The sequence below is a fragment of the Gallus gallus genome, chromosome 7, assembly GCF_016699485.2.
Source record: "Gallus gallus isolate bGalGal1 chromosome 7, bGalGal1.mat.broiler.GRCg7b, whole genome shotgun sequence".
In the NCBI taxonomy this organism is placed as follows: domain Eukaryota; kingdom Metazoa; phylum Chordata; class Aves; order Galliformes; family Phasianidae; genus Gallus; species Gallus gallus.
Window position 1 is genome coordinate 29982779 of NC_052538.1, and position 27274 is coordinate 30010052.

The 27274-nt window shown below is 37.5% G+C and overlaps 1 protein-coding gene across 4 annotated transcripts in view; it reads right to left on the reverse strand.

Annotated features, from left to right (window-relative positions):
- Positions 1-27274, reverse strand: part of TMEM163 (transmembrane protein 163) — an 82473-nt gene that overhangs the window by 25416 nt on the left and 29783 nt on the right. For all 4 annotated transcript variants that reach the window (XM_015289925.4, XM_040704261.2, XM_422132.8 and 1 more), the window contains 2 exons: positions 11516-11559; positions 10318-10409 (listed from right to left, as the gene is read on the reverse strand). In XM_015289925.4, coding sequence (XP_015145411.1) covers positions 10318-10409; positions 11516-11559 — 136 coding nt within the window. The remainder of the gene's footprint in view (positions 1-10317; positions 10410-11515; positions 11560-27274) is intronic.

A 27274-nucleotide genomic window follows, 5' to 3' on the forward strand; every position in this document is an offset into this window, starting at 1 on the left:
CGTAGCACTAAAATGTGCTGCAGGCCAATAAGTGCAATATGAGTTCTAAGCCCTGGAGTAACGTGAGTTTTTTCAGCAAAGCTGAACAAATCACTTTTATGACGAATATGTGATTTAATCTATGAATAAATCCACTAATGAATCCTCCACAGTTCAAATGAGAAAAGATTAAATCATCTTCTAAGCCTAGTTGCATTTTTTTCTCTCTTCATTTTCCTGGTACCCTTGTTTTCATTCTTTCTTCCCATAACCAAATACAAATTATGTCCTGTGAATTCATGAATAAATTGGGTGCTTGCAATAATCTGCATGCATTTCTTCCAGATAAGAGGAAGTCAGTCTGTTTAAACAGAATGAGGCTTCTTTCTTTTAACATTTGTATTATGGCAGTTCTTATATTCTGATTCTAGAAGCCAAATATATCATTCCTTTTGTAGCCAGGACAAGATTTAAGTGTAGACAAAATTATTGAGAACTCAGAGAAACAAACTCAGCTTTTGTTTACCAATGGGGTGGCAAACCAATGGTTTCTGGCTGATGGGAATGAGGTAGAGGAGGGCAGAGGTAGCCAAAGAGGACTCTGAAAAGTCAGGAGACAAATAACATATAATGGGAAAAAGTCAGAGGTCATTTCAGGGAGCAAGCAGCCACTGATGGGGAAGGCCCTACCGCTGGGTACTACTGGGAGGAGGGAAGCTGCATGCTTTGCCCAAGCACAGCTCTGCTGACAGTTATTTCAAAAAACAGAGATCAGAATAACAACACAGCTGTCACTAACATTTCTTCCTTGCTACCCATTTTGCAATACTGCTGAGACAATTCTAGCCATACTTTTTCTTAGGGTGACATCCAGAACTGCAAAGACCAACACTCCAAAATCTACCTCTAAGCTTGTTAAAGTTCTTACTCTAAAAAGAACAATTACTAGCCACTGTGGCATATTACTATAACATACAGACAAAAAAGTCTTGAGGTTCCTGCTTCTTTGTCATGCTTTGCTGCTGGATATTAAGTTCCTTTGTGTCCAATTAGTTATACTAGTTTTTTTGTTTGTTTCTTTTTATGTTTTCAGTGCAGCTCTTTCTTTATGAGGTTTAGTTACTGATGAAGACTTGGACACCAACCTATACACACTCACAGCTGTTCAGTGTTTACACCTGCCTGTTGCTGAGTGAAGAGGGAACACAGTCACTTCTAAATACACATAGGAACAAAGGGGTTCATTGCACATGTTCCAATCCACCTCTAACGGCCAGAATCCAGGTTAGCAGCACTACAGCTACACCTTTTCCTCAACATCAAAATAAAATGAACAAAAAATAGAGATGACAAACAAAAGGGGATTCCAATATTATTACAAATTATTATTGAAAGCACTTTCCTCAATTACTGTATTTAAAAATATACAATATTATCACATGGTCTAACTTCTTTTTTCAGAGTACATGGGGGAAATGCTGCTTATGTCTGAGACTCAGCTATGTTAGGGACATATTTCATGTTGAAAATGCTACAGGCCTTTTAAAACTTGCATTACCCTCACAAGTTCAAGCAGTCACTGCAGAATAGGTACATCCATTAAAATCGTGCAGATGCACTAGAGCAACAGTTCCATTAATAATCTGATTCTCCGTCTATTAACAGTCTGACAACAAAAGCCTAAAGGCATTTGTACAACCCAGAGAACTTGAAATCTCTTAGGACCCATTTTGTGGTTCCTTGGTAGCCTTAAAGCAAGTGAGCACAGATTCTGACAGTCCTCTGAAGATGGAAATTAAAGCCTTCTGAGAATTTCTGTGGTACTCATTTTTTTTATGGTGATTATCAAATTCCAATACAGAACACAGTTATATACATGTAACATATGTATGTGTGTGTGTGAGAATACTAGCCAATATATATAAATACTGCCTAATCAACTACCAGTGAACTAAAAGGAAAGGTTTTCATCAATTAAATAGATTTTGGATCTGGTTATGCTAAAATCATTGCCAAGTCTACAGATGCCACACTTTTAGAAACAGATTTTAGAATGTATAAATATATACATTCACTATTTTTTATTTAGTATACATTCTGTGTGTGAAAATTGTGTGTGTGTGTGCATGAATGTACACACACATGCAATTCTGTCTGGATAAAAGCAAAGTTCATAATTGCCTCAATCTTTGCCTGACTACAGCTTAATACATTTATGAAGAAATGGTGCAGCCTTACAGTACAGCCTACCAAAGCACCTCTAAGACTTGTATACAGTACTGTACCTGGATGTGATATTTTGTCTACATACTGCAGAAGAAAAAAATGCTTTAGAAATTTTCAGTGTCATTTTAAACAAAAAAAATTCTCCTCCTAAAAAGTAGATACTGAAGTACAGCCAAACGTGTATTTTGCAAACTCTGCACTCTGCTCCTTCAGACAGGAGAGACATGCATACTCCCCAGGAGGACCAACTCATGGTGGCTGAGAATTAGACAAGAACTGCAGAGTTGGATTCATATCTATTTCCATGCGTTTGACCTCTTTCTGGATCACGTAGCTATTCCTTTCACTCATCACAAAAGAGTTTTTTCCTCCAGCCACAGAGGTTTGCCCCTAACTGTGGGTAGGTGTGGATTCTGCCATCTGTGCATCTCTTTCTTATGTACAGCACAGATAAAATTATCCATAGCTTTTTCAGATGTGACTGATACTGTTGGGTCTGAATTGAGGGGATTATTTTCATCCAACGCCACCTAAATTGACAGCACTCATTTAGTAGAGCTAGCCTGTAGAGTGGAGCCAGTACGCACATGAAAATTTAATACAGTACTGAAACTGAAAATTTTGAATGTTTTGTGCTGGCAATGTTTGTTTGTTTTGTATCAATAGAGCGTGTACTCTGCAACGATTTGGATCAGTATGTTCTCTTACTGTGAAGCAAAAGAAAGTAGAGCCAGACCTAGCCTGGCTGTAGGACACCCATCAAAGACAGTTTCCAACTTGTTTTAGCTTTGAGGGCAAGAGTAGGGTATGTCTCAATGTCCATACTGCATGACTAAATACCCATATCGTTACATCAGTGTAGCTTCACTAAGTCTACCAAGCAACCAAACCTGAAGTAAACATTGCCAAGTGACATCATCTGAACATAACCAAGACAGACGAAAAGGTTTCAAATACTTTGGAAGGAAAGGCTCACTCTGTTTCAGTGTCCCACCTATCTCTAAATTTTCTCAGCAAGCTAGAAGTCTTTACACAAATTCACTAACCACTAACTCACATTTTCTCACCAGACACACTGACCTGCCCACCTCTGGTGGGCAACCAACTGGTTCTGCAGGACTTGACAGTGTGACAGATCTTTAAAGAAGACATTCAGCAATTTTCCCTAGCAAGTGAAGAGGGATAACATTCACACACACATTTCTCCTGGCCTCCAAAAGTGAATTGCATGAGAAACTAAAGAGCAGAAGCAAAAAGATGTCCAAGGAGTATTTATATCCATATGATACCCATGCTGACAAAGGGAATACTACAGCAAAGGACAGTTCCCTCAGGTATTTTCAGAGTGGGTGTCTACTTACTGCACAGAGTTTTATAGATGATTCTATCACTGCTGTTTGCTTAACTCTAAACTGCAAAGTGAAGGTAACTAAGCAACTGGTAAGTGTTTCTGGTCACTTGACTAGGCTTCTCCAAAGGTCACATGCCTAAGAATATGTAAGGTTACTACAGAAAAGCTGTTCAAAGCTGTATCCATCTCCTAGAAAAACATGTATTGGTCCATGGCAGTATCTGAAACAGTGACATGCCTGGTAGCTGCACTGCTCCATTTACCTGAAAAGGCTATTTATAATCAAAAGCTGGTTGTGATGCACATTCTGTGAAAAGAAAATTGGCAGGGAAGTTCCAAAGAATCTTAAAAAAAAAAATTATATATATATATATATATGTAATTATATATGTATATATATATTAATTAAGGAAAAAGATTAGTACCCTGTAAGTTTGTGGTCATTAGGTGTTCCGAACTGGCTTTTGATATCATTAACATGTTTCATGAAGTGCTTTTAAATATTCTAACTCCTGTGTCATACCATTACATAGCCCTAAATTTCAACACTAGTGCATAATGTCCTAGAAAGGTCAGAATACTCACATTCCTGTCCATCCTTCTCTTCACTGTAGCCCATATGTGAGGATATCTACGTAGCATTTTCCTAGAGAAGTTCTCCAACATATATATCTCCATGTGCATATGTTGTGTAATGTATGCAGAATAAAAATGAGATGTACACCTTTAACAGTGAGCAGACGGGTAGGACAGTGAAGTTTGTGAGAGATTTTTTAATAGTTGCATCTAGCATACTCATAATGAGTCTGGATTCCTATTCACACCATCCCTGAGGAAAAGTAAAATATTTTTTTGATAGCCATAGCTCAAACTAAGTTAGAAATTCTTGGATTTCTTACAGCTCAGCTTTTCTGGATGTAAAAACGGATGAGAATACTGGTTCACGCTCACATTAATTTAAGAACCTATTAAGAGTCAAATCCTCAGGGCAGGCATTGTTCACTGTGCCAACAGGTTTAGCACTCTGACAATATCAAATCTAGCTGCCACAGCTGAGGTTAATGTATGGAGATTAAAGTTAAGTTCCTGACATATAGCAAAGCTTTCAGACAACATCTAATAACAAAGCTGCAACGACTGCAAAATCTTCCAAATTCTTGATTCATTGTTTTTAAATCTAGCATAAGGTGGGGAAATAATATGCAAAATAAATACAGAAACAGAGATAATTTAAGCCACCTACTCTTCCAAGTGAAGCATCATCTTACCCATAAAGAAAGAGAATTCCAGAATAATATGCTGCTTCACTGTGGACAGGAATGCCTATTTTCACCTGGTAAAAAAGCTTTCTCAGCAGCGGGTAGAGGTGTGACAGATATCTGCAGCCTTATCTGACACACGCGAGACTATCTAATTCCTGTTATTTTAATTCTGAAGTCAATATTTTGAATGACAGATCCACCAATATAAGAATGAAAGACATACCTGAGTTGTTACATATTATGTCATGGCAACATAAAGCACTATGAGTTTATTAGGAACTATTTGCCTGTTATACAATTTAATTTTCTTGTTACAATAGTAAAAGTAAGAATAGCTGGAGTCTGCCATTCACAATCAAAAAAATAGTGAAAACAATGTCAGTTGTTTGCTCTTGGTTTATCCAGTGTGCTCATTATGAGTAAAGTTTTTTATTTACTCTGGCACTGGCTTAAGAAAGATGTTGACAGATTGGTTCTTGGGAAAACAGAATTTAACTTGATACCATGTACAAAATAATATATAATAAACATCAGCTGTAGCTGTCAAGAGTCACTGTGTTAAATATGCTGCACAGGGTTGGTCTTTGCAACACCAAAAATATAAGCTCAAAAAAAGAAAAAAGAAGTGCAAAAAAATCCTAGGAGCACTGGGTCCTAAGGGCATAAGCAGAAACTCAGCCCCTGCCCTGCACTGCTGCAAAATGCAATTGCAGCTCTGTAACATAACAGCATTACTGCCTTATAACCTAAAAAGAGCATTACTCCATTTGAACTGAATATTTGAGCTGAGGCTGCCAACTGTATTAATTTACAATGAGCAAAGCATCATTTCCTGAACAAAAGGAGAATCAAATGGGAGATATTTCCTTTGTTCACAGATTTGAGACTTTTCCCACCAACTACACATTAAAAGTTCCATCTTCTACAGACTTTTCACAAGCCTATGTGCCCTAATTTTGTTATTCTGTTTTCTCAATCTTTCATTTTTTTAGTGGCAGTTATCAGTGTCACCTCACACTCGGTTCCACTGCTTCAATTTAAGTCCTTCATCCCAGGATGAATTTACCAGATCAAATAGTTGACCTTTGGCTGTATAGCTAGTTGCTATTTCCACCTCTGGTGAGACAGTTTTCCAGGTCTCTAATGACCCAGGCTTCTATTAAGAAATGACTTTACAGCTATTCAGTGGGTTTATTTATGTACATGAAAAACTACTACTACCTCATCAGTTTCAATAAATTTCTTCCACCAACAAAACCTAGAATTCCTTCAGCATCCCAAGAAGCTATTATATCATTGAAGATTAACTAAAGGACAGAATATTCAGGAATATATTTACACCGCTCAGATCTACTGTTGCATCTTGAATTGCTCAGTGACAGCTCAATATTTAAATAATGTAAAACAGAAGACTGGCCTCAGAATTTTATCCTGGCACAGATTTTCTGCACATATATCTAGGTCTGTAGAGATCCCTCAGCCAGTGACAGGACAAGAAGCAACGGTTACAAACTGAAATACAAGAAATACTCATCTGAAAGACGTTACACAGAGAGGTTGTTGAGCCTCCATCCCTGGAGATATTCACATCCTAACCAGAAATGGGCCCGAGCAACCTGCTCTATTGACCTCGCTTTGAGAAGAAACAATCTCCAGAGGTGCCTGCCAACCCAGCCCCTTCACAATACAGTAGCAAGTCTGCAGACACAGTGCAGCACAAAAATCCTCATTGTTAAGTGGTAAGCAGTTGCCCAAAGTGCACAGGTAGTCATCCTATCATATTTTTATCAGGTATATCAGAGTTTATTCACTAAGAAAAACAGGGAATTGCGAGGACATTCAATTGTAAATTTTCATCTTTTGTTGAAATTCAACATTACCTCTCTAGTAATCTCAACACGCCTCTTTTTGGATGTATGGATCACTGCCTTTTAGATAATTCACTCAGTACCTTCAAATTCCCTTTTGCAAACCAGCAGATTGTGCCAAACAAGTCAAACACTCAGAAACCACGTACTCTGACTTTCCCTCCAGGTATCTGCAGTCTTTCCCAATTGCTGCACTCCTCAAGTTCTACAATTCTTTCAAAAACTCTTTAAAAGCACATGTAAACACTACAGCCTGTGTTGAGTAGTTGAGAGACTTGGCCCTTTTATTTGACTGTCAAAAAAAGAAAGACAGAGAAGTGAGAAACTACCCAAGGAGTATCAGTCACAAATGTTTTCAATGTTCACTCCACTCCTACACACACTTTGATTAATGAGGCAGCTACACAGAATCAAGCAGTGTCTCACATGGCTTATAGTGGCTTATATCTGACCTTTGTCAATATCCACTGTATGTTCAAAGCCACTCGATATATTTAAAATAAAGCATAAAATATTAATCATAACTTAAGACACACCTCAAACCTAACCAGATAAATCTTTTCACAGTAACTTAAGAAAAATTCTCCATCAATAGAAGACTTGCATAGCCTGCAACTTGATCTCTTTGGGCCACCAATTTCGAAGAACTTTCAAGCATGGTGAATCCCAAAGGTAAGTTAAAATATATTTCAGGTTACATTTGTGAAATGCCATGAGAATTATCAAAGATGTACATTGTAGAACTCTGGTCACATGTACACCAAAAAGTACCTTTGCCTCTTGCTCCAGAAAAGGAAAGAAATCAAATGAGCTAGTAAAAAGTTAAACTCAGCAGGGCACATTTTTATAGTAGTTACAGAACTACAATCCCCCTGAAGTCAAATGGTAATGCATCAGTTCAACTTAACAGAACTTGGCACAGAGCACAGTTTTCCACTGCTCATTCTGAGTACCAGCTCATGAAATGCTACATCTCTCACTTCCATATGGCTACATCTTAGCGAGATTATGCTAAATAAAGTAAATTCTTTCATATCTTAGCATCTCATTGTAAGTATTTAATTGATCATAAATAATGAGTCAAACTGTATTCTCTATATCTTTTTGTAGGGTTCTGTTTTCCACTCTTCGTTTATATTCTCTCTCAACAAAGCCTAACAGGGCAGGATCTATCTTTGCCCTCCAGTGAGAGGCTTTCCACTGATTTCAGCAGATTCTGGATCAACCTCCTGCTGTCAAGTTTATAAAATAATTATTTTTATAAATTTGTAACACGTAAGTTACCAATTTCATTTGGCTCCTGTCAAGGAATTTGGAATATAAATTATTTTCAGGTACATTAGGAGACATACAAATTTATTTAAATCAATAAAAAGAGAAACCCACAAATAAGGAGCAAAACTGCACACATCTCACTCTGGTAAATACAGTAATGTGTTTATAGAAATGCTGAGTTTTGTGCAGGCATTAGGCTTCTATGCCAAGGCAAAGTATGGGTAGGCACACAGAAACATGAACAATGCACAGCATGGCATGAGCATCTACGTAAATTACGACCAAACTGTCCAAGATTTTTAAAGATGGCTTTCCCTGGCACAAAGAAGTGTGAAAGAACAGGTGTAGTTACAGGCACATACAGTACAATAATTATTTAAAGTTAAGTAAGCAGACAGGAAGACATGCAACATTTTCCCAGCAGAAAGAAAAATTAATTGCATGTGGTCTTTCAAGCAAGAGATTGATTAAACACAACAGGAAACTAGAAATATGCCTCTCTCAAAAATCTGACCCAGTAGGAACTGCCTTAAGAGATAAAATCATCTTTGCTTGTCTATAAGATGATCGTTCTCTTGTCAAATCTAGAAACTGAGCAATAACTAGAATGCCTATCCAGTGATTAATATTTCCAGAATATAGTTGTATTCTTTTACTCAGTATCTCATCACGTAATCTTTGCTGTCTTCTAGAGGGCATGGCAAGTAATTCATTGACTTAATTTAGCTTTATGTAAAGCAGAGGGACTTTATGAAAGCAAATTAAAAAAGAGCATAAAAAGCAGGAAAATATGTTTGCCATTTTGCTTGCTCACTTTGTTGGCTTAGCCATAGGGATATGTTGATTCTTCTTTTGTACTGGGATTTATTTTCTCTATAAAGTACTTAACAATGTTCACCGCTCAGCAGAAGGAGATTTCAAAAATATGTTAATTAAATGTTGACAGGAATCTCTGTGGACGCCCACAAGAGCAAGATACTCAGGAAACGTCTGCTAAGATCTCCAAATTTGTGCAGATAGACTAATTTTGATCACATATTTCTGTATTTATTTTTATGAATCAATGCCACATCAATTTTCTATGGCCATTTATTCCAAACTATCCTGCCAGAAAGGGACTCACAGCACTGACCAAGCTGTTGTACAAGCCCTAGTTAATGGATTTAAAGATACTACTTACTGTTTTTTAGTTTATAGGAATGAATTATGAAGACAAGTTGTAGCTCCTTTTGTGTGGTTTTTTTTTTTTCCTCGTGAGTCTACCAGTAATACAAAAGCCCACTTTCATTCAGGCATCTCTTTTTGTCGAAGGGAGTTCATTAGAGGTGTCTCAGGCCAAAACTATCATGTGTCCCTATATAATATCCAGAGGATAGTGGAATTATCTTCCATCAAGCCAGATTGGGTACTACTAGCAATGGCAGTGCAGAACCTGAACAGGGCAGATAAATGTACTACAGTTTTGCATCTCAGTGTACTATAAATATGATCAGGAGGTAGAAGCTGTCTTTATGCACTATCCAGAACAATTCCTTAGCCAATGTCAATCTGATCTTCTCAGGTACTACATCTATCACCAGTGAAAATGCTACACAATGAAATGACACAGATTACAGTCTCCACTGTGATCAATACACTGCTGCCATCTAAAGATTATTTTTTTCCCATAGGATTCTTACAGCAATCATTAAATATGCTTTCTTTTCAAGAAAATACATTTTTCCCTAGAGAAGACAGGCAAATACTGGTATACTCTTATTTACCAAGACAACAGTTGTTCTGCAATAAAAAGGAGATCTATGTGTGTGCCTATGTCTCAATTTGTATAGTAGTACAAATAAACTATGTCACCCTGCTAGCAAATCACTAATAGAAACTCAGTCTTATCAGGTGTTCTGAAATTTTAACTTCTAATAATATCACAAGATGATAAAGAGATTTGCATTCAAAAAGAAGGGGTTTGACATATGTTCAGTGTTTTTAAAGGAGGCACATACATAGTATAAACAACAATTTTAGAGGGATACCCCGAGAAGAATAACAGAGAAAGATGCAAAATAAGAGATTTACAGTCCATTACAGATTGCAAATACAATTCTTCTAACACAGATGCTACAGGGAAAAAAGCCCTAAGTCCTATATTGTCCAAAAAGACAATGAAAATCACAAACATAGGGAAGTCTGCTCCAGTACAGTTTATGTGTTTGGGTCCAAGCAGTAAACGGGCATAAAGAATGAATACTTGCTGACATGACAAAATATTCTTTCTTAAAGCTCTGGAATCTCTAACATCACAGCTTGACAGCCAAAGCTCCGCAGGCCTATATCAAAGCCAAAAGCAATTAAGTGTACTTACATGTACTCCCTGTGTGCAGAATGTACAGCAGCTGCGTTGCTGTAACGCCACAAAACTATCGCTGATGACAAAACATCCAGGGTAGCATCAAACTGAAAGAGATACAGAGTCAATTGTTTTGTGGGCCAATAATATGCCCACAAATACTAACAGCAACGTACTTACATCCTGCTGCACAGGCACAAAGCAGCTTCAGATAAATCATTTTAATGAAAGTAGGATTTACATTCATTAAATTGATCTTGCCATTAAATTGATCTTGCCATGTACAGTGATACACTTCAGAGCTCATTCGGTCAACCAAGAGATTAAGAACTTTCTACTTGTAATCCACGATCTGTGGAGCAGTTAAAAAAACTGACACTGTGGCACTACAAGAGTTAAAATACTACAAATATGATTCATATGCAAAGATTCTAAAAGAAAAATTTTTGAAAATGCCTGTCAAATATTTCCTTTCCCTGAAAATTCATGAATTTTCTTCAGTAGGAAATCTTGTTTCAAAGCAAAGAAAATTTAACTTTGTCAAAATCCCATTTTGTCAAGATTTCATATCTTTCTATTTCACTCTTAAAATAGAGAATGCTTGTATTTCCAGCAAATAAAGAAAACATTTTAGGTAATATCTAAACATTTCGAAACATGCTTGTGCCACCTTAAAAACTCATGTCAAACTTTGTACAGAGTCAATCTATCTTTCAAATTTGAAAGTAAATGCCAAAGTGTTTGAAATCAGACATCGTGCATGTCATAAGGAAAGTTTTGCTCTGCCACTGATCAGAAGAGCCGTGGCAACAATTAGAGAATGAAAGTGTCATGCCAAAGTCTGCTTTAGTTTTACCCCAGCCTTCCAATAGGAAGGACTTGCAAAGTTCAGAAGTGACTTCGGAATTTTGCTCAAAGTTCAACAAGAGAACAAAGTTGATAGATTTTGTAAAAGACAACCACATCTGGTGGATAATTCCTACCAACAATGAGACAAATATCAACTCCTGCGTAAGTCAGAAACCAAAATATTAGAATGAAAATATTTCTATTATCCCTTCCAAAGTTTTACTTCAACAATATTTTTTCTAATCCAGCATTGAGTTTGTACAGGTTACCATGAACTTACAACAACAACAAAAAAAAAGTATTTCGTGTTCAGAAGGAGCACATGAAAAAAAATAGAGAATATTTAACTCTTATTTCTACTTACAGCAAATCCAAACGATGATGCACTGTATCTCATTACGGAGACAGCTAAAGGAAAAAAAACATTATTTAGAATCTTTTAAACACTTTTTTGTATCCTTTCTTCTCTCAGCTGGAAACTACAAAACTAGTTTCAACACATGGGCTTAGTTTCACTCAGCTGCCACTAGAATAACCTGCCCAACACTTAGAAAAAGGGTACAAGACCTAGACGTCACTCAAGAGATGCTTTTCTTTCTTTCAAAACAGTAGTGGGATAAAGTTTAGCAGAGCATTCAGAAACTGGTGTTTATGAAGTATGCCATCTTTCAGATGAGGTTCTGAGCAAAGTAACAATTTCAGACTCTTAGAAAAATTCACATCCCAGAGTGCTTTTTGCTCCACAAAGGCACAAAAGCCCACCCGACCACCAGCTGGCTGACATGAAGTTATGTAGGCCCATCCATACACCTTGTCTGTCATCTTTTTGCCAATGTAATTCATAAAGCCCCGAGAAATGTTTCAAATTCCACTGAATCAGTGATTTCCAAAAGCAGAAGTAGTAATGAGAAACATTTTAACCAGCTCCACTTTTGACAGCATTTTGCCTCTAAAAATAAAATGACTCTTTAAAAATGGGCAAAAGTTTAGGAGGAAAAAAGTTGTCATTAAGATCATTCGATTCTATGCATCCTAGTTACACCATCTCACAGTTTCCAGTTCTAGATAGTACTCTCCTAAAAAACCACCCTCTATATCACAGAGGAATCCCAATGAAGAAGCCATAAGAGAAAAAGATCACTTGGATCTGGGACTGCATCAAACTGCTTTTGGAGGCCAATAGCACTGCTACGGCTATAAGCAAGCCCCCAAGCACCAAGCCACCGAACAGCTGAGGTTTCCTTGCTACATTTTGCAGACTGTGGGCTGAGAGCAGGACTAAGTGAACCTGTTCTCCCTGATTAAAATGCACACAGCACTCCAGTTCCAGTACTAAAGTTGACTATGAATAAAGCGCAGGATTAATTTTTCCAGTTTCTCATCAACAGCTATCAGCTAATTTACTATTAAAAATACATTTTCATAAAAATAAAATTTGTTGAGCTAAAAAAAAAGACTCATCAACAACTGTCAGTCTCAGGCTGACAAAAGCAATAGCTAGCTTTCAGTATTTCATCATTCATTAGAACAGCTTGGCAGAACAGAGCTGCTGTGGTATGACTGTTCTTTTCAGTAATTGCAACCCACAGCTCTGTGGTACTTATCTGGACAAACAGCAATTAAAATCTTGGAATAGATAACCCTTTGCTTATTCATCTAAGACCTAGATCTGGCCACATGCATGCCATATATCACAAATATTTAGACTCTGTAGTTACAAAACACAAAGAAAAGTCATCAAGTTCCTTTCCAGGTTCACTTTTTCTCAGTTGTAGAGTATTCAGACAGTAAGGATGGATTTACATCTCCCTCTCACTACTAAATCAAGACTTCCCACCCTTCATCTCCTAGATGAAAAAAGAGCCTCTATTTCTTGGTCAGACTTGCCAGGCAAGAGCTACACTTGACAAGCTGATGTGAGCCTGCAGTGTTCCAGCTGCAAGTTTAAACACTTCATGGCATAAAAATATGTTGCCCATCAAATTTCCATTGCATGCTTCCTTCGAGACATACAATCTCAAAAACTGCAGAAGTTGCACCACCAAAACTGGGCATTCACAGGTACACACAAGGTTGCTCTGTTCAGGGAGTTATTGTCTTCACAATCTAACATTCATTGAAAGCCACACTTTCCTCCTATTTGTATTTCTAGACTGCCTTCAAAGTGGAATTCACTAGCCTCTTGCTGGCTAATGATTAAGAGTGGCAGAAAAGACTTTCTGAGGGCTGGTATCCCTGGCAATCCCTTGGTAAAAGGCTACAATAAAAGGCCAAGTGTTTGAGACCACTGGCTGAATGGCTAGGGACACTCAGTCCTTGTGCCTCCAGTATCACTGCCATGCTCCACAAGTTACACATGGCATTGCAGGAATGGATTAAGGAGCTCTTGCTGAACCCTCATCCCACCCATTTCCTTTCTCCTCAGTGCACACTCTCAGTTACTCTCAGATGAGCCTCTGATGTTAAAAGAATTAAAAAAAAAAAAATTAGAAGATTCCTAATCTCCATACTGAATCAGGATGACAGGAAACAAGCAATAAGAGAAGAGTAGCACAGGTAGTTTAAAAGTCCTGTGGAGCCACAGTGTGCATTTAGCAGCTACACTGACATGTCAGTGGGAGTCTGCTCTTAGCTATTCTATTGGCTAAATTGGACAGCATTTTATTACCTCTACAGCAATGCAGATAATCCTAATGCATTTTCCTGACATTTGTAAACAGAATTTGCAAGCGGTCAGAAACTAAAAATAGAGGCAGCACAGTAAGCCACAAATCTACCACTGCTTCCACCTGTACAGCAACATCAATTTGTGAGGCCTGCCAAGGCACAGGTCAAGTTTTCCTATAATTCCTTTATTCCCTCCAAAGTAATTCCAAATAAAGAAAAATACTCCCTTAACCACAAATTCCTTTCATTCCTTCCTACGTGCCTCAGAAAAATCCTATGGCCAAGCCCCAAACAAAATTACACCAAGGTAACTCCCCAGCTGCCTGGTCTCCTGTCAGCCTTTGCCAAGTTTAACCATCTCAAATGCGTTCCCAGAGATGCTGTACTCACAGGAACCCTGGGGCTCTCCCCTATCTGTGTAGGGAGAGTATCTGGTACCTTTTTGTACAAACAGATAAGGCAAGAAAAAGGACAGAGAATTAACTCTGCCTCCAGTCCTCCCAGCCAGCCATCTTTGCTTTGGGATGAATGGTTCATAAAAGCATCTCCTCTGTCAGAAAATCTCCTATTACCTACTTGGAAAGGGGACACTATTTTTAGGAAGTTCTTTTCGGTGGGACATCAATCTAGCACGTTCACCTTAACCTTAACCTTTTGACCGACACACCTGTATGCCTGCACATAAAATGCAGGGGCTTCAAAACACATGACCTTCACTTAGCAGAAATCAGGTTGACAATTTCAACATCACTGAAGATGTCAGCTTTATTACTGCTGTAGCACTGTGGATATCTTGCAGGTTGTGCAGAGCAGAGCAAAAGGACTGGAAGCTGTACTGCATCAGAACTGGAACTGAAATACAGTCTGTTTTCATCTGCCAGTGTCGGTATAACATCAAAAATAAATACTTCAAAATAAATCAATTCCAAATGTGGGAAACTAAATGAGAAATACGTTTTTAAAAAGCCACAAAATAGTTCCCCCCACAACAACCAAAGCAAAAAACAATCACAACTCTATTACCATTAAAACTTGACATACATTCTGCTGATGTGTGCCAGGACCAGCTGGTGCACACATATTTCCCCAGGTACCTTTTTCCCCCCCACACACATAAATTTTACTAGAGTGGAATATATGGAGTTTCATGCACACGCCCACAGTTCCTGCAATATTCTACAAATAAGCATGGCACAGCCAGCATCTCAGAGATGACTCCGACAGACATTTAATCTGCATGGGCAGAGCCAGTGCCATCCATCAGTGTTATGTACACGTCATCAGTGGCAACAGCATCTTCTGGGCATATCTTCCATTCCATACACTCAGTTAATAGACTTTTTTGTTGTTGTTGTTGTAATCTATTGCAGTGGTAAAATATTTAGCAACTACAGATTTCCATAACGTTCTTAACTTCAGTAAATTACAGTGTTGGATATCATTTATTTTCCCAGTTTACTAATAAAGAAACAGTACTGTTTTGGGGCTCTGTGAATTGTTTAATCCACAAAGTTATTTTCAATTTGCTGACATCTTAGAAAAAATAATTATTCTTATTACCTCTGATTCTCAGATTTCTTCTTCTGAAACCATTCATTTTTTCAAACTTCAATTTCATAACTTTTAAATAATCTACTTTTTGTGGCTCTTGCAAAGAATTAAACCAGTCAGTTCTCCCTTCATTCCCTTTGTTCACACATTTTCTCATAGTATTTTTCTTGCCACTGCATCACTGCCTTATGGTAAAGGATCAGGAAACTTCCACGTCCAACTAAATAGCCACAGTAGTAGCTTTCAAGCAGGCAGTGTGGATATAGTTTTCCCAAAATGACTATTCAGTATACCATGGTGCCCACCAGTTGTAGCAATCTCAAATAGCAAAGCTGTCTAGATCTGAAGTTTACTTACTCTCTTGATTCACTTCTGTATAATTTGCCTTCATGTTCCTATTTAGTACTAGAAGAGCACCCTGCACGAGGGGAGGGTCAGGCTGGGTGTTAGGAAAAGGTTCTCACCAGAGAGTGGTGGTGGTAATAGAACAGGCTCCCCAGGGCAGTGGTAACAACTTCAAGCCACAAGAATTCATGACGTGTTTGGACAATGCTCTCAGACATAGGGTTTGGATTCTGGGGGGTTCCTGTGTGAAGCCAGGAGTTGGGCTTGATGGTCTCTGTGGGTCCCTTCCAACTCCAGATATTCTGCAATTCTGTGATTCATGCTTTCACTGGCATGCCCCACCAACGAGCAGACCAGCTCTGGAACTTAGCAGGACTGAAATATGCTCTCTGGATTTTAGATCATGAACTGTGAAATGATCCTACTGCAAAAAACAATGAATTACTTTACAAATGATGAAAAAATTAACCATGTGGAGAGAACAATCAATCACTTTACAGTACACACAAGTCAATTCCCAAGAGCATACCAGTAATGTGAAAAGCAAGCAAACAGTGAATGACAAAGGGACGCAGATCAAGAGTAAATCAGTTCCAGATTTTAGAAGTAGTAATGTCTCTTTTAACAGCTGCTGAAATTACTAACATAAACAAAAAGCCACCTCTGACACGCTTTGGTGCATATAGCACTAAAACCTGATAAATCAAATACACCACAGCAGTCAATGTTCCATGTCACTCTTTCCAGCACAACCAGGCTAAATTACATGAGGAAAGGGAAAGCTTTTTGAAATATATATATATATATATGAAAGTAGGCAACTCCAAAAAGGCAGAGTTACCAGGGTTGCTGAGGAGCCTGTGCCACAAGCCCAAGCACCATGCAGAACAGTCACTGCAGTGTCCACTCTGGAAGGAAGCAGGAGCCCTCCTGCCCAGCATCCCACTGCTTCACCTGCTCCTGTGCTTCCTTTCTCACATGCCAGCCTTCTATTTTCAAACTACATTACCTGAAAATAAATCATACCAGGGGAAAGAGAAAAAAAAAAAAAAGAGAGAGAGAAAAGAAGGAGCACTATTTTAGTTTAGTTGTGGCTTTGCAGGGGGCAGGAACAGGAAGAGCATCCATATGTTATTGCTCCAGTTTTCTCAGGCTGAGCTTTGTAAAGATGCTAAATGCAAATGCTCGCATTTAAGAATAGGGCTAATTTTTAACACTTAGAGTTGTGTAAGAGACACGCTACTTTTCCTTGCATGTCTGTGGTAAAAACACTGTGTATTTGAATATACAGGTATACAGTTTAATCTGCTGCATTTCAAATAGTGTCACTTGAATCACCCCCAAATAGTTCTGAGCAGTGACATTAAGGTACATTGTCTTTTAGTAGTACCATGTGTTATTGAAATTCCAATGCCAAAGACAACTACTGGAGAAGTTTAAAATGTTGCAAATGTCCATAACTTCACATTTACCAGGGAAGCTTTTGCTGTTTGTAATTACAGCCCAAAAGCTTTGCAATTTCAAGCTTGGCACCAGCTTCCGAAGCCAAAGAAGGCGGTTTGACTCTGAACGCAGACAAGGAATGGGTGTTACCTTGTCTAAAAAACAGCACAAATGACCAGAAATGTTGAGTGATGTGACGCTGAACAAACTCAACAGCTGTTTCTAAAGTCACAGGGCCAAGATTTCTAATTCTCTGTATCCAAATGAAGGTTATTCCACATTTAATGACTCAGAAGACTCTCCAGTGGCAACTTCTCCCCTGTTTTGTTGATGCTTTACTGACTGGAGGTAAAGTTAGAAGTGTTCAGATCCACAGCATAAGGAATTCTTAGGAATTTGGTCAAAAATAATCTAAAACAATCACAGCAGTCCCTCTATTTCACAGATAAGGAAAGAGAACTGGATAGAGGATCCTAAGAGATTTGAAGATGGAACCAGAACAACTGCACTCTGAAGTGTAGTTGTTGAGAAAGGCAGCCAGATCCACGTGGCTGTCACATCACACATCATGCTCCCTTCTTGCATAACTTTTGGAAAGCCCTTAAACATTCCCTTTTTAGAGTTCTTAACTATAAAATGCCACTGAAGTATTTCAACATTTCAGGGTATTACACACATGAAAAGTAGTTTGCCATATGGAAGCATCTAGCTTTTCTGCAGAGAATGACAGCAGACTCCAAGAACGTCACATCTATTTGAATAAGTTGTTTAGTATGATAATTTGCCTTTTGTGATATTTCACATTCTAAAAGCATTGCCTTAACTTTTAGAAACGCAAAAGTTAAATACTGAAAATGGTAACCCAGATAGAAATGATCTTTATAGAATCCCTTAACAGTTGTAAGATACTCTATTTTTACACAAGAAGCATTTCAACAGACTTCTGAAAACCAAAGCAGACTTGCTTTTCTATAGAAATACAGCAGCACTGTAAAAGTGTAACAGGTGCTGAATAAAACATAATGAAAATAATTTTGGGTTGCCCTTTATCATACATTACAGCAATGTAATTATAAAATGCTATAATTTTTTTAATTAATTGTCCTAATATTTGAAGTGACTAATGCAAACCCACTGATGTGATGTTATTAAAGGCACTTTTTTATGGTTATTAAGAGCAGTCTTTCTTTTCACTTAGAGTCATATAAAACAAATGCAGTGAGACTCCAGAACACAAAAGCGACTGTTTTTGGCAGCCTCAGGTTTAGATACTTCTCAAAGTTTTTTTAATTCAGAACACAGAAAAATAAGTCCTCACAAAACTGTCAGCTGGACATCCAATAATGAAAATACCCAAAGAAATTATGTGAAAGACCTATTATAAACTATGTTCAAACTCAGTTAAATGAGAAGAAATAAACGAGGCTGGCTGGTTTGACTCTTCACTTTAAACAATTTCTGGCAAAAAGATTTAGCTGTGCTCTATTTTGCCGTTGCATATAAATGCAACAGGAAATCTGTTAGAAGGAGTGGGGGTAAGCTAAGATACTTGCTTGACACTTCCCTTGGTATTTTTGTCTGGTTCCTCCCTCAACTAACAGGTGGCAAGTCCTGCTCTAGAGGAGGATAAACAGAACTAGAATAAATTCTCTGCAAATATGCATTTGTGACTTAGAAATTCAAGACTGCTTCCTTCACTGGTGCCTGTTTGTGATCAGATCTGGTTCACGAAGGATTCTGGGACAGGGAATGGTCCCAACCATTCCAACCTGGAATGGCAGTGCAGCAAGCTTTCTTTCCAGAGCCAACTGTTCTTCCATGCAGATCAGCACCATCCATAGCATTCCTTACACTAATCAGAGACTCGTGTCACAACTGTGTCCTTCCATCAACAATGGGAGCAGTGCAAGAGAGGAGCCTAATAATGCTTGTTTTTATTTCCCTACACCCCGTTTTCATGCAAAGAATGAAACACGGTACGCAAAGACAATACTAGAAGAAATTTACACTCACGTCATTGACTGTCATATTAAACGTTTGGTCTCTGAGCATTTCAACGGCATTAGAAATATGAAAAACAAGATTTGAGCTGGGACACTTTTTTGATCATTGAAAAATAACTTGTCTTCTTCACATCCTTTTTCATCATCCCTATAAATTTAAGAGACAAGCTGCATATCACAGTAATCCCCATTTTAATTAGATGGCTAACAAGCTGGTTCAGAACCAAAACAAGCTGCCAAATACAATTAAACAGTTGTCAGAATATAGCGCAATAATGCAGATTTTCTTACAAAGAGATATTAAGAATGCATTGCAGACACCTCTGTGAACTTACAGAGAAATGTGAAGTCTGTGTTCTTATACACATTTAAAACATTACTCCAATTTTAAGTTGCTTTTTGGTGTAGAGAGTTTTAGATACCCCTACTGACTGTAGGAAAAGCCATTCAGATTTTTAGGGCTGTAGATGCAGCCAATGTTGGCATGGAGCCATTTAACATCTCACACCTGTAAAATTCTCACAGGGACTTCCCGCACTCTCAGAATATTCTTTTTAAAAGTGTAAAACCACCCGCAATCCTCTTACTGGTCTGTATGTTCAAGAACTCACCTCTTCGGGGTATTTGTCAGGCACTAAAATTCAAACATAGAAAAAGTGGGTGGGAATAAAATGACACTTATGTGGAAACTGAAGGTAAATTGGAAAAATTGTCACAACTTTGCACATTCTTACTACTGGTCAATTTTGCTAATATGAATAAATATACAACTGACTATGATAGTTTTGAATCTGCAAATATGATTATCATTTAATTTTATTTCTGTGCTGTGCTATCAACATCTATTTACATTTATTGTATTATTGGATATCTCGTGGCATGTTATCACCTAGAATCTTACCTTATTAATCATTTCTATGATCAGTTAGCTGGAAAGCAAGTGACGATCATAAATGTCATCTTGCTGTTCATTCAGACCAACAGGCTGATTTTATCTTGTGTTTCAATAGCAAATCATGAGTTCTGATCAAAGTAGCATTTCACTTATATTCCTATCTCTGTTAGAGAAGATTATCTTATTTGTATAAAGTAGTTAAATGATCCAGGTAACTGCAAGTAAAATTACTGTTAAAAAGGGGAGAGAATTGCAGGCTTATACTTGACATGTTGCTACACACTGGGTGTAAGCAAACTGTTGAATGTATTGACTTCCAGCCAGGTCAGGTTATTCCCTGATCTTAGATTTCTCTAAACACAGATGAAATTGTGCTTGCTGGTTTCTTCCTAATGAAGGCTATTTTGTAAGCTTAGGAGAGATAAGAGTAAGCTATCCAAGTATAGCTTGGATACTCAGCTCTTATTCTACGAAAGCAATATCTCTTAGTTGTATTTAGCTTTGTCTTCAGTGGAAGCCATGTTAGTTCTTTACTATGTAATAACTTTACTCTTTTCTATTCCCAAATACACTTTAAGCTGTGCAAGTCCAGAAGGCTCTCACTTTGCTGGACCTTATTTGCCCATATTTTTTTTAAATAAAAGATATTTTGTTTCTTTTGTTAGCATGATTTCAGCTCAGCAACTAAAAGATTGCAAACCCTCTACTTCTCATACAGCTGCCAGACTGTGAAAAAGACAAAGTTTGAACTAGGTTATTAATTCTTTTGTACAGACCACCTAACAATGAAAACTCAACCTCCATAGCCAGATTTAATTATAAATCCAAGTTCTGAACACAGACACTTCTGCCAAGGAAATCAAAAGTCAGGAAGAAGAAAAGGAAATCCTCTGTTATCTTTTTTTATCTTTCTGGGCTGACATATAAGCAAACCTGTCAGAGAGAGAAGCAGCTGTCTGATAGTTCTCTGTTGACTATGACTGTAGGAAAGAATTGAAAGCCCTTCAGACAAATCGCTTTCTCAGAGTGCTAATCTTAGCAACCTATTGCTAAGGGCCACAATAAAGAAGCTTGTCATCAGTCCTTCTTCAGTGCTGTAACACAGACATTCTACTAGCAAGGATGGCACAGAAAACAGGCACCCAGACCACACAGAGCTGCACTGCAATTGGGCTTAGTGCACAGATCCAATATATTAGGTTAGCTGTGGACTCTAAGCCATTCAATAAAACCTGCAATTAAATGTGAGTCTTAATAGCAAATTCCCCTTCTTCTATGTTTATAATAAGGCCTTGTAGCTTTATAATGCAGTAACTACAAATAAAATTTTATTGGAAGCATGTGATACTGTTGTTTCTAATAAAAACATGTAAAAACTATTACAGTTTTCTTCTAGTTGCATAATCTTGATAAAGGTAGGAACCAGCATGAAATCCTACTCCGTAACATACAAAATCAGGACAGTCCTAGCAGCTCCTCTGAAAAATGCAGTGTTCTGAAACAGTAAATGATAAACGTACCACACTCCTTTACATTTCTCCAGTTTTAGAGTAATTGACTTGACATGTCCACTGCTAATTCCAATCAAAGTAATGGAACTTGCATTCTTGACTCTGTTAGATGAGTCTAATTTACATGGACAGAAAAATAGTCCAGGTAACATCAGATAAAATGGGATGTTTCAACAGTGGTAGATTAAAAGGCTGCCAATTACTATTTACAACTCGTAATCAAATTAATAAAACTCAACACCAGTTAGTTTATGTTTTCCATGCACTACTACTCCAAGAACAACATATTCCCAGCATAAACCCCTTTATGTCAAACCACATACACCTCTTCTTCTAGCCAACAAAGGGGTTTTGCTGTCGCTCTTTTTGTAATACAAGCTTTTTATTAGAAAGAAATGGCATCAAGACTAAGAAGAAATTTTCATGAAGAGTCAGTAAGTTAACACAATACAAGAACTTCAAATAAAACTGTGAGTGATTTTTTTAATGCTGTACATTACTCAATGGAAATGATTTTTCTCAGTTGTTTACTTCTGTCATGGAACACACACAGCAGTGATTTTTTGATCCATAACTTTGATGTTCTTTGATGACCTAATGGGTTCTGGATCACATCTGTAGCTTTACACTGACGCAAGAGGAATCAATGAATTTTTAAGTTCTACTGGGAAAGAATTTGTAAAATCAGGTGTTGGCGTTTGGGAGCTGTACAGCACTGAACACAATGAAGACCAGATTATTAATTTGATGGCAAGTGTCACAGAATGCAATTCTTAAAAGTTGACTGATACAGAAATAAAGCTAAAAGAACGCATGTATGAAACAAATTAAAACAATTTTATAAATACTCTGTAAAACTAGCTTTTTATGTATTAATGCACGTTGCCTGCATGCACCAATCCAGTTTCCCCTCATAGCTCATGTTGCCCTGGTGCTAAGATGTTTTTTGATTTCCATCTTACAGTGACCTGCAGTGGATGTACAGCGTTCCTTTCCTCTCAGCACCACTCTGAACTTGCACAGCTCCATACAAAAAAAAAAAAACCACTACCAAAAAATCTCACTGTGAAACAGATTTAAACAGAATTTCAAATAATATTTGATGGCTTTTATATGTCTGTTGTATTTGTGTACAGTGAGATAAGTTACCTGCTTATTTTTTTAAAACTAAAATACCTAACACCTTTGCTAGGTCCTTTTTACAGCAAGGCTAACGACAATGACGAAGACTCATCATTACTGTGTTAGTCACCTTCTGCACCATGGCATTTACAAAACCTTGCTAGCATGCAATGACTCACTGTACTTGTATATAGTTCCTACACTTTGAGAAAGATCAGCATGGCATTGCCATTGGTTAAACAAGGAGAGAACCGAAAAACAATCACCACAAGTAAGCATAGTTATATACCCCAATGTAATAACAGCATTCGTCATTACACTCAGATCTCATCCAGTGCCTGTCACAACCCATGAATGATTTCATTTGATCTGAGCATACACTGGACCAGATCTACAATTTATGTTATGAATATTACTTTATTGTCACTCAGTTTCCTTGAGAAAGTATATGTACTTATATAAGTGGATTGATAACCTTTCATAAAAATGCATTAAAACCTATTAAACATGACCTAGTGTCCTAAATCAATCTTGTAGGATCTGTAAAGCTCTGTAACAAAAGATCTTCAAATAACAGGTCTTATTTTTGACGCTAATCAACTCCTAGCAAAATGGAAGAACATACACTTTCAATGCTACCCTAAGCCCTTGGCCCCCTACACTTTACTAAGAATTTGAGAAGCTGCAATAAAGTACAACAAAGCATAGTTCATGTCAAGTAAAATTTTTTAAAAAGCAAACTAAGTCATTTGTATACATCTTCCAACTAAAGAAAGTTTAGTAGTGCAAAGCAAAATACTCTTCCATGTGTTTTCATGTTTACATAGGCACAAAAACACACACATTGGAAGGAAGCAAACCAAACTGAGCTGACAGATGTGGTAATGTACTACATTTGTAAGAACACAGAATGGTGCCAATAGACTGTGTGATAAGCTGTGAGAAGTTAGACTACAAAGAACCCAAAAGAAGAGCCACACTTAAGACCCATTAGTAGCACATCCTTCCTCAGATCCCAGCCATGTGCCACCAGCAGAAAACTCCTAAAATGGGGAAAGAAAAGGGAACTATATAGGGGCTTAAATAGTCTTCCAACTCAACCAGTGAAGCCAGCTATTCCTTTTCCCATTTTTCTAATACAACATAAGCTGCCATAGCAAAATGAGAGAAGCAACATTCAATTGATGGGTTGTGTATTTCATGCCATTCTTCTTGCACTTGCTTTCTTATTTTTTTTTTTAAACTAGAGAAAGCCTTGATTCTAAATGAAGAAATCAGCAGGCCAAACAGACACTGCTCTCATTCTTTTCAAGCACAACAACACAACAGGCGAGCTGCTGGCTTCAGCTTGGGCAGACCTAAGTCTTCTGCTTTGTCCAGTTCTGACATCTTCAGTTGCTGCCATGACAACACCGACAGCCACATGCTGTGAAGTGCTCTTACTTTAAATATTGTATAAATGAACATAAATCTTTCATATTCCTCAGGCTGCTATTGTTTCTGAAGTGGGTGCAATGTTCCTCTTCTCAGCATTATTTGAGGAAGAAATATTACAAAAATCATTTATATTGTTATTCACTGAACACTGAAAAATTATGACAACCCAACCCGGCATAATTTCCATACTTTTTTATGAGAAGCAGTGAAGGCACTGTATCCTGGCTTCAGAAAAAGACAATTTCAACAAATTTTGCCTTGAAAAATTCAACTGGGTTGAAAAACTGAGAACCTCCACTACAACTTATGCTCCATATGGAAACTTACAATAACTCAGGTGATTTTTTTTTAATGTTTCAACATTCAAAGTGAGCATTTCAGAGGGATTTTCCATTTTCCAGATGGATTTTTGTCTGTTTTAATTCCTTTCTGATAATGTTTTAATTCCTTTCTGATATAAGCACTGAAAAAGATTCTCAGGGTAGCAACACTCCTCTGTTTCTGGCTGAGCATCAAAGCACAAAGGTGACATCGTGCTTTCTTTCATGCTTTCTGCACTTGAGAATCTGTAAAAAACCTTAAAACCAGAGTACAGCTTCTACTACCGCAGACATGTAAATCTCTTAACAGTAACATGTAAGTCTTAACATTATTTTCAATCCTATATTCAAAAAACTAGTTGTGATAAGCCTAGAAACAAATTACATCTTCATAGCTTTATAATCAATTGAAGTAATTTTAGAACCATCCTACAAACACGTAAGGAGAGAAAAGAAAAAAGTACAGCCAACCTTTTCCAAGAAAAGAAAAAAATTCTTTTTTCAATGCAAAGGCCTACAAAGGCATTTACATAGGTATTCTAATTTAAAACTGGCATGCAGTTGATATGTTATTATTATTTTACATCCCTGGGTTTGCTACTGCACATTGTTTCAGTAGGACTGTCTTCTTGGGTGTGGACCTCTGAAGACACAACCTGCAGAGAGAGATGATAATTTCCACCCATGATGACACAAAATATGGATGAGTTTATTTAGGACTGAATGGAGCTCATAGGATTGGGAGTGCTATGTACTATATCAGGTGCTGTTTTCATTTGAGACTGTGCATTTAAACTGCCCTAATAAGCCACACTTTTGATCTTCTTTACTAAAATGGGAATCAGCCTCTTGTGTGAGCTCTCTATTTCAGGGCCTTTTCTTCCCAAGCAAAGTATATGGAGCTTTTCTTAACATCTCATAAGTTTTATGTAAATCTTTGACTTACATAGAGATATTCCAGAATAAAATGACACTGGGGAGCATCACAGCACATTACTTTCTTGTTGGCAAATACAAAGTAATGATCTAATGACCTATAGGGAAATGCATGAGACAGGATTAAGCTCATCTTTATTAGTCCCTGGATTTTCTTTATAGATACATAAATAAAATAGATAATATTAGATAATAACAGGAAGTAGATGATAATAGACAAAACATTTCATCTTATTTTCTTTTAGACTCGCTTTTCTGCTGTAGCATTTAAATAGAGTTAATCAGTTCCCACCAGAGCAAAGGCAAGTACTATCAACAGAACCACACATCTCAAGGGATGTTCAGCAAACACGTTCAATCAGCGCTTGCTCCTTCTGGAATAAACAGGATGTGCCTCTGCATCAGATTTAGCCATTGTCTACTGTTCGAACCATAAAGTAATTTCTGCGTATGCCATAATTTGATTTGGATTGAGGGAACAAGGTCATTAGGGTTATTCTAAAACTGCACCGCTATGTCCAATTTTTAGTTAACGAGGATTACCTAATTTACATCTGAAAACTTGCACCTACTGCAAATGAGCAAGTTAAAGAATGCATGTGCTGGGCTGGAGTTGATGGTGGTAAGGCAGATTTAAATCTACCGTGCCAAGCTTCCTATTCTGTATGAGCATGCTAATTATTAGCACTGGAATACGGGTTTTATTAAGCAAATGAATAAAATCTTGAATCACAGAATTACCCTTCTTTCTGATAAATGCAGACATCTCAAATTTAATTATAACAAAATAGCAAGCTTACGAGCATAGCATTTGCTGGCACGTGATCTGGTGTGTCGCTTTGGGAGGAGACAGTAATAGATAAGAAATTAAGTCATAATATGCATTAAAGAAAGGATGAACAGATGAATGTAGTCAATTAACATGTGTAAATTAGCCGTCTTGTTTCTGCAAGCCCCCACAGAAACTGGCAAATTTCAGCAATGTTAATATTTCATTTCAACTGGCTGGATTGCCCAAATTCTCCTAACTCTATATTCTTCATTATTTCAGTGGATTGTAGGGTAATTATGAAAAGATTTGGAGCCTTCCTGAGCTAGTACTTTACATCCCTGAAATACATTAAGGAAAGATAACACAGGGCCATTCTTGCACCCAGAAACATAGATTCCTTTCATCTCTGGAGCCAAATCATGCAACTCCAATTTTCCATTAATTAGATAGCCTTTCAGAGGGTTATTTGCTAATTACCCTCAGTAGGATTTCAGCAGATGAAAAACATATAGAGAAAAAAAGAAAGAAAAAAAAAAACACATGAAGATAGACTTCTCTAAGAAATGTGGCATTTTAATACGGAGCACAGTATGAGAATACCTCACTGATTCTTGGGGATGCTTCAACCCTGGCATCCCAGGGGTAACACTCAGTTGTGTTAACTGCTCCCCAGGCAATGGAGCAGCCAGGGTCCCTTACACTCTAAAATCACCCCACGCTACACAGGACTTAAAAATAAGGTTATTTTTACAAAACAGCATATTTAAGCAACCACTTGTCAGATGTGGGAAGAGGCACAAAAAAATAAGTGTGATGTCTAAGGGCTATGTGTCATTTATTAGCTATGGGAATTTCCTTCTTTCATTCTGCCAGCAGAGCTGATGACAGGCACAAGAGAGATTTTTGCACTTGTTATGACCAAGGACCAATTCTCAAACAAGGCAAGATTTCCACACCGTCTATTCCCAAACAGAAATGCTTGAGTGAGAATTTTCCCCCATAAACTTCTCTGCTAAAAACTCCTTAATTGTGCAGTTTTTCCTGTGATGTTTACTTTTGATAGGAAACTTAATCAAGAAGCGTGTCCATACTAATGAAATATTACTGTTGTAATATTTTGA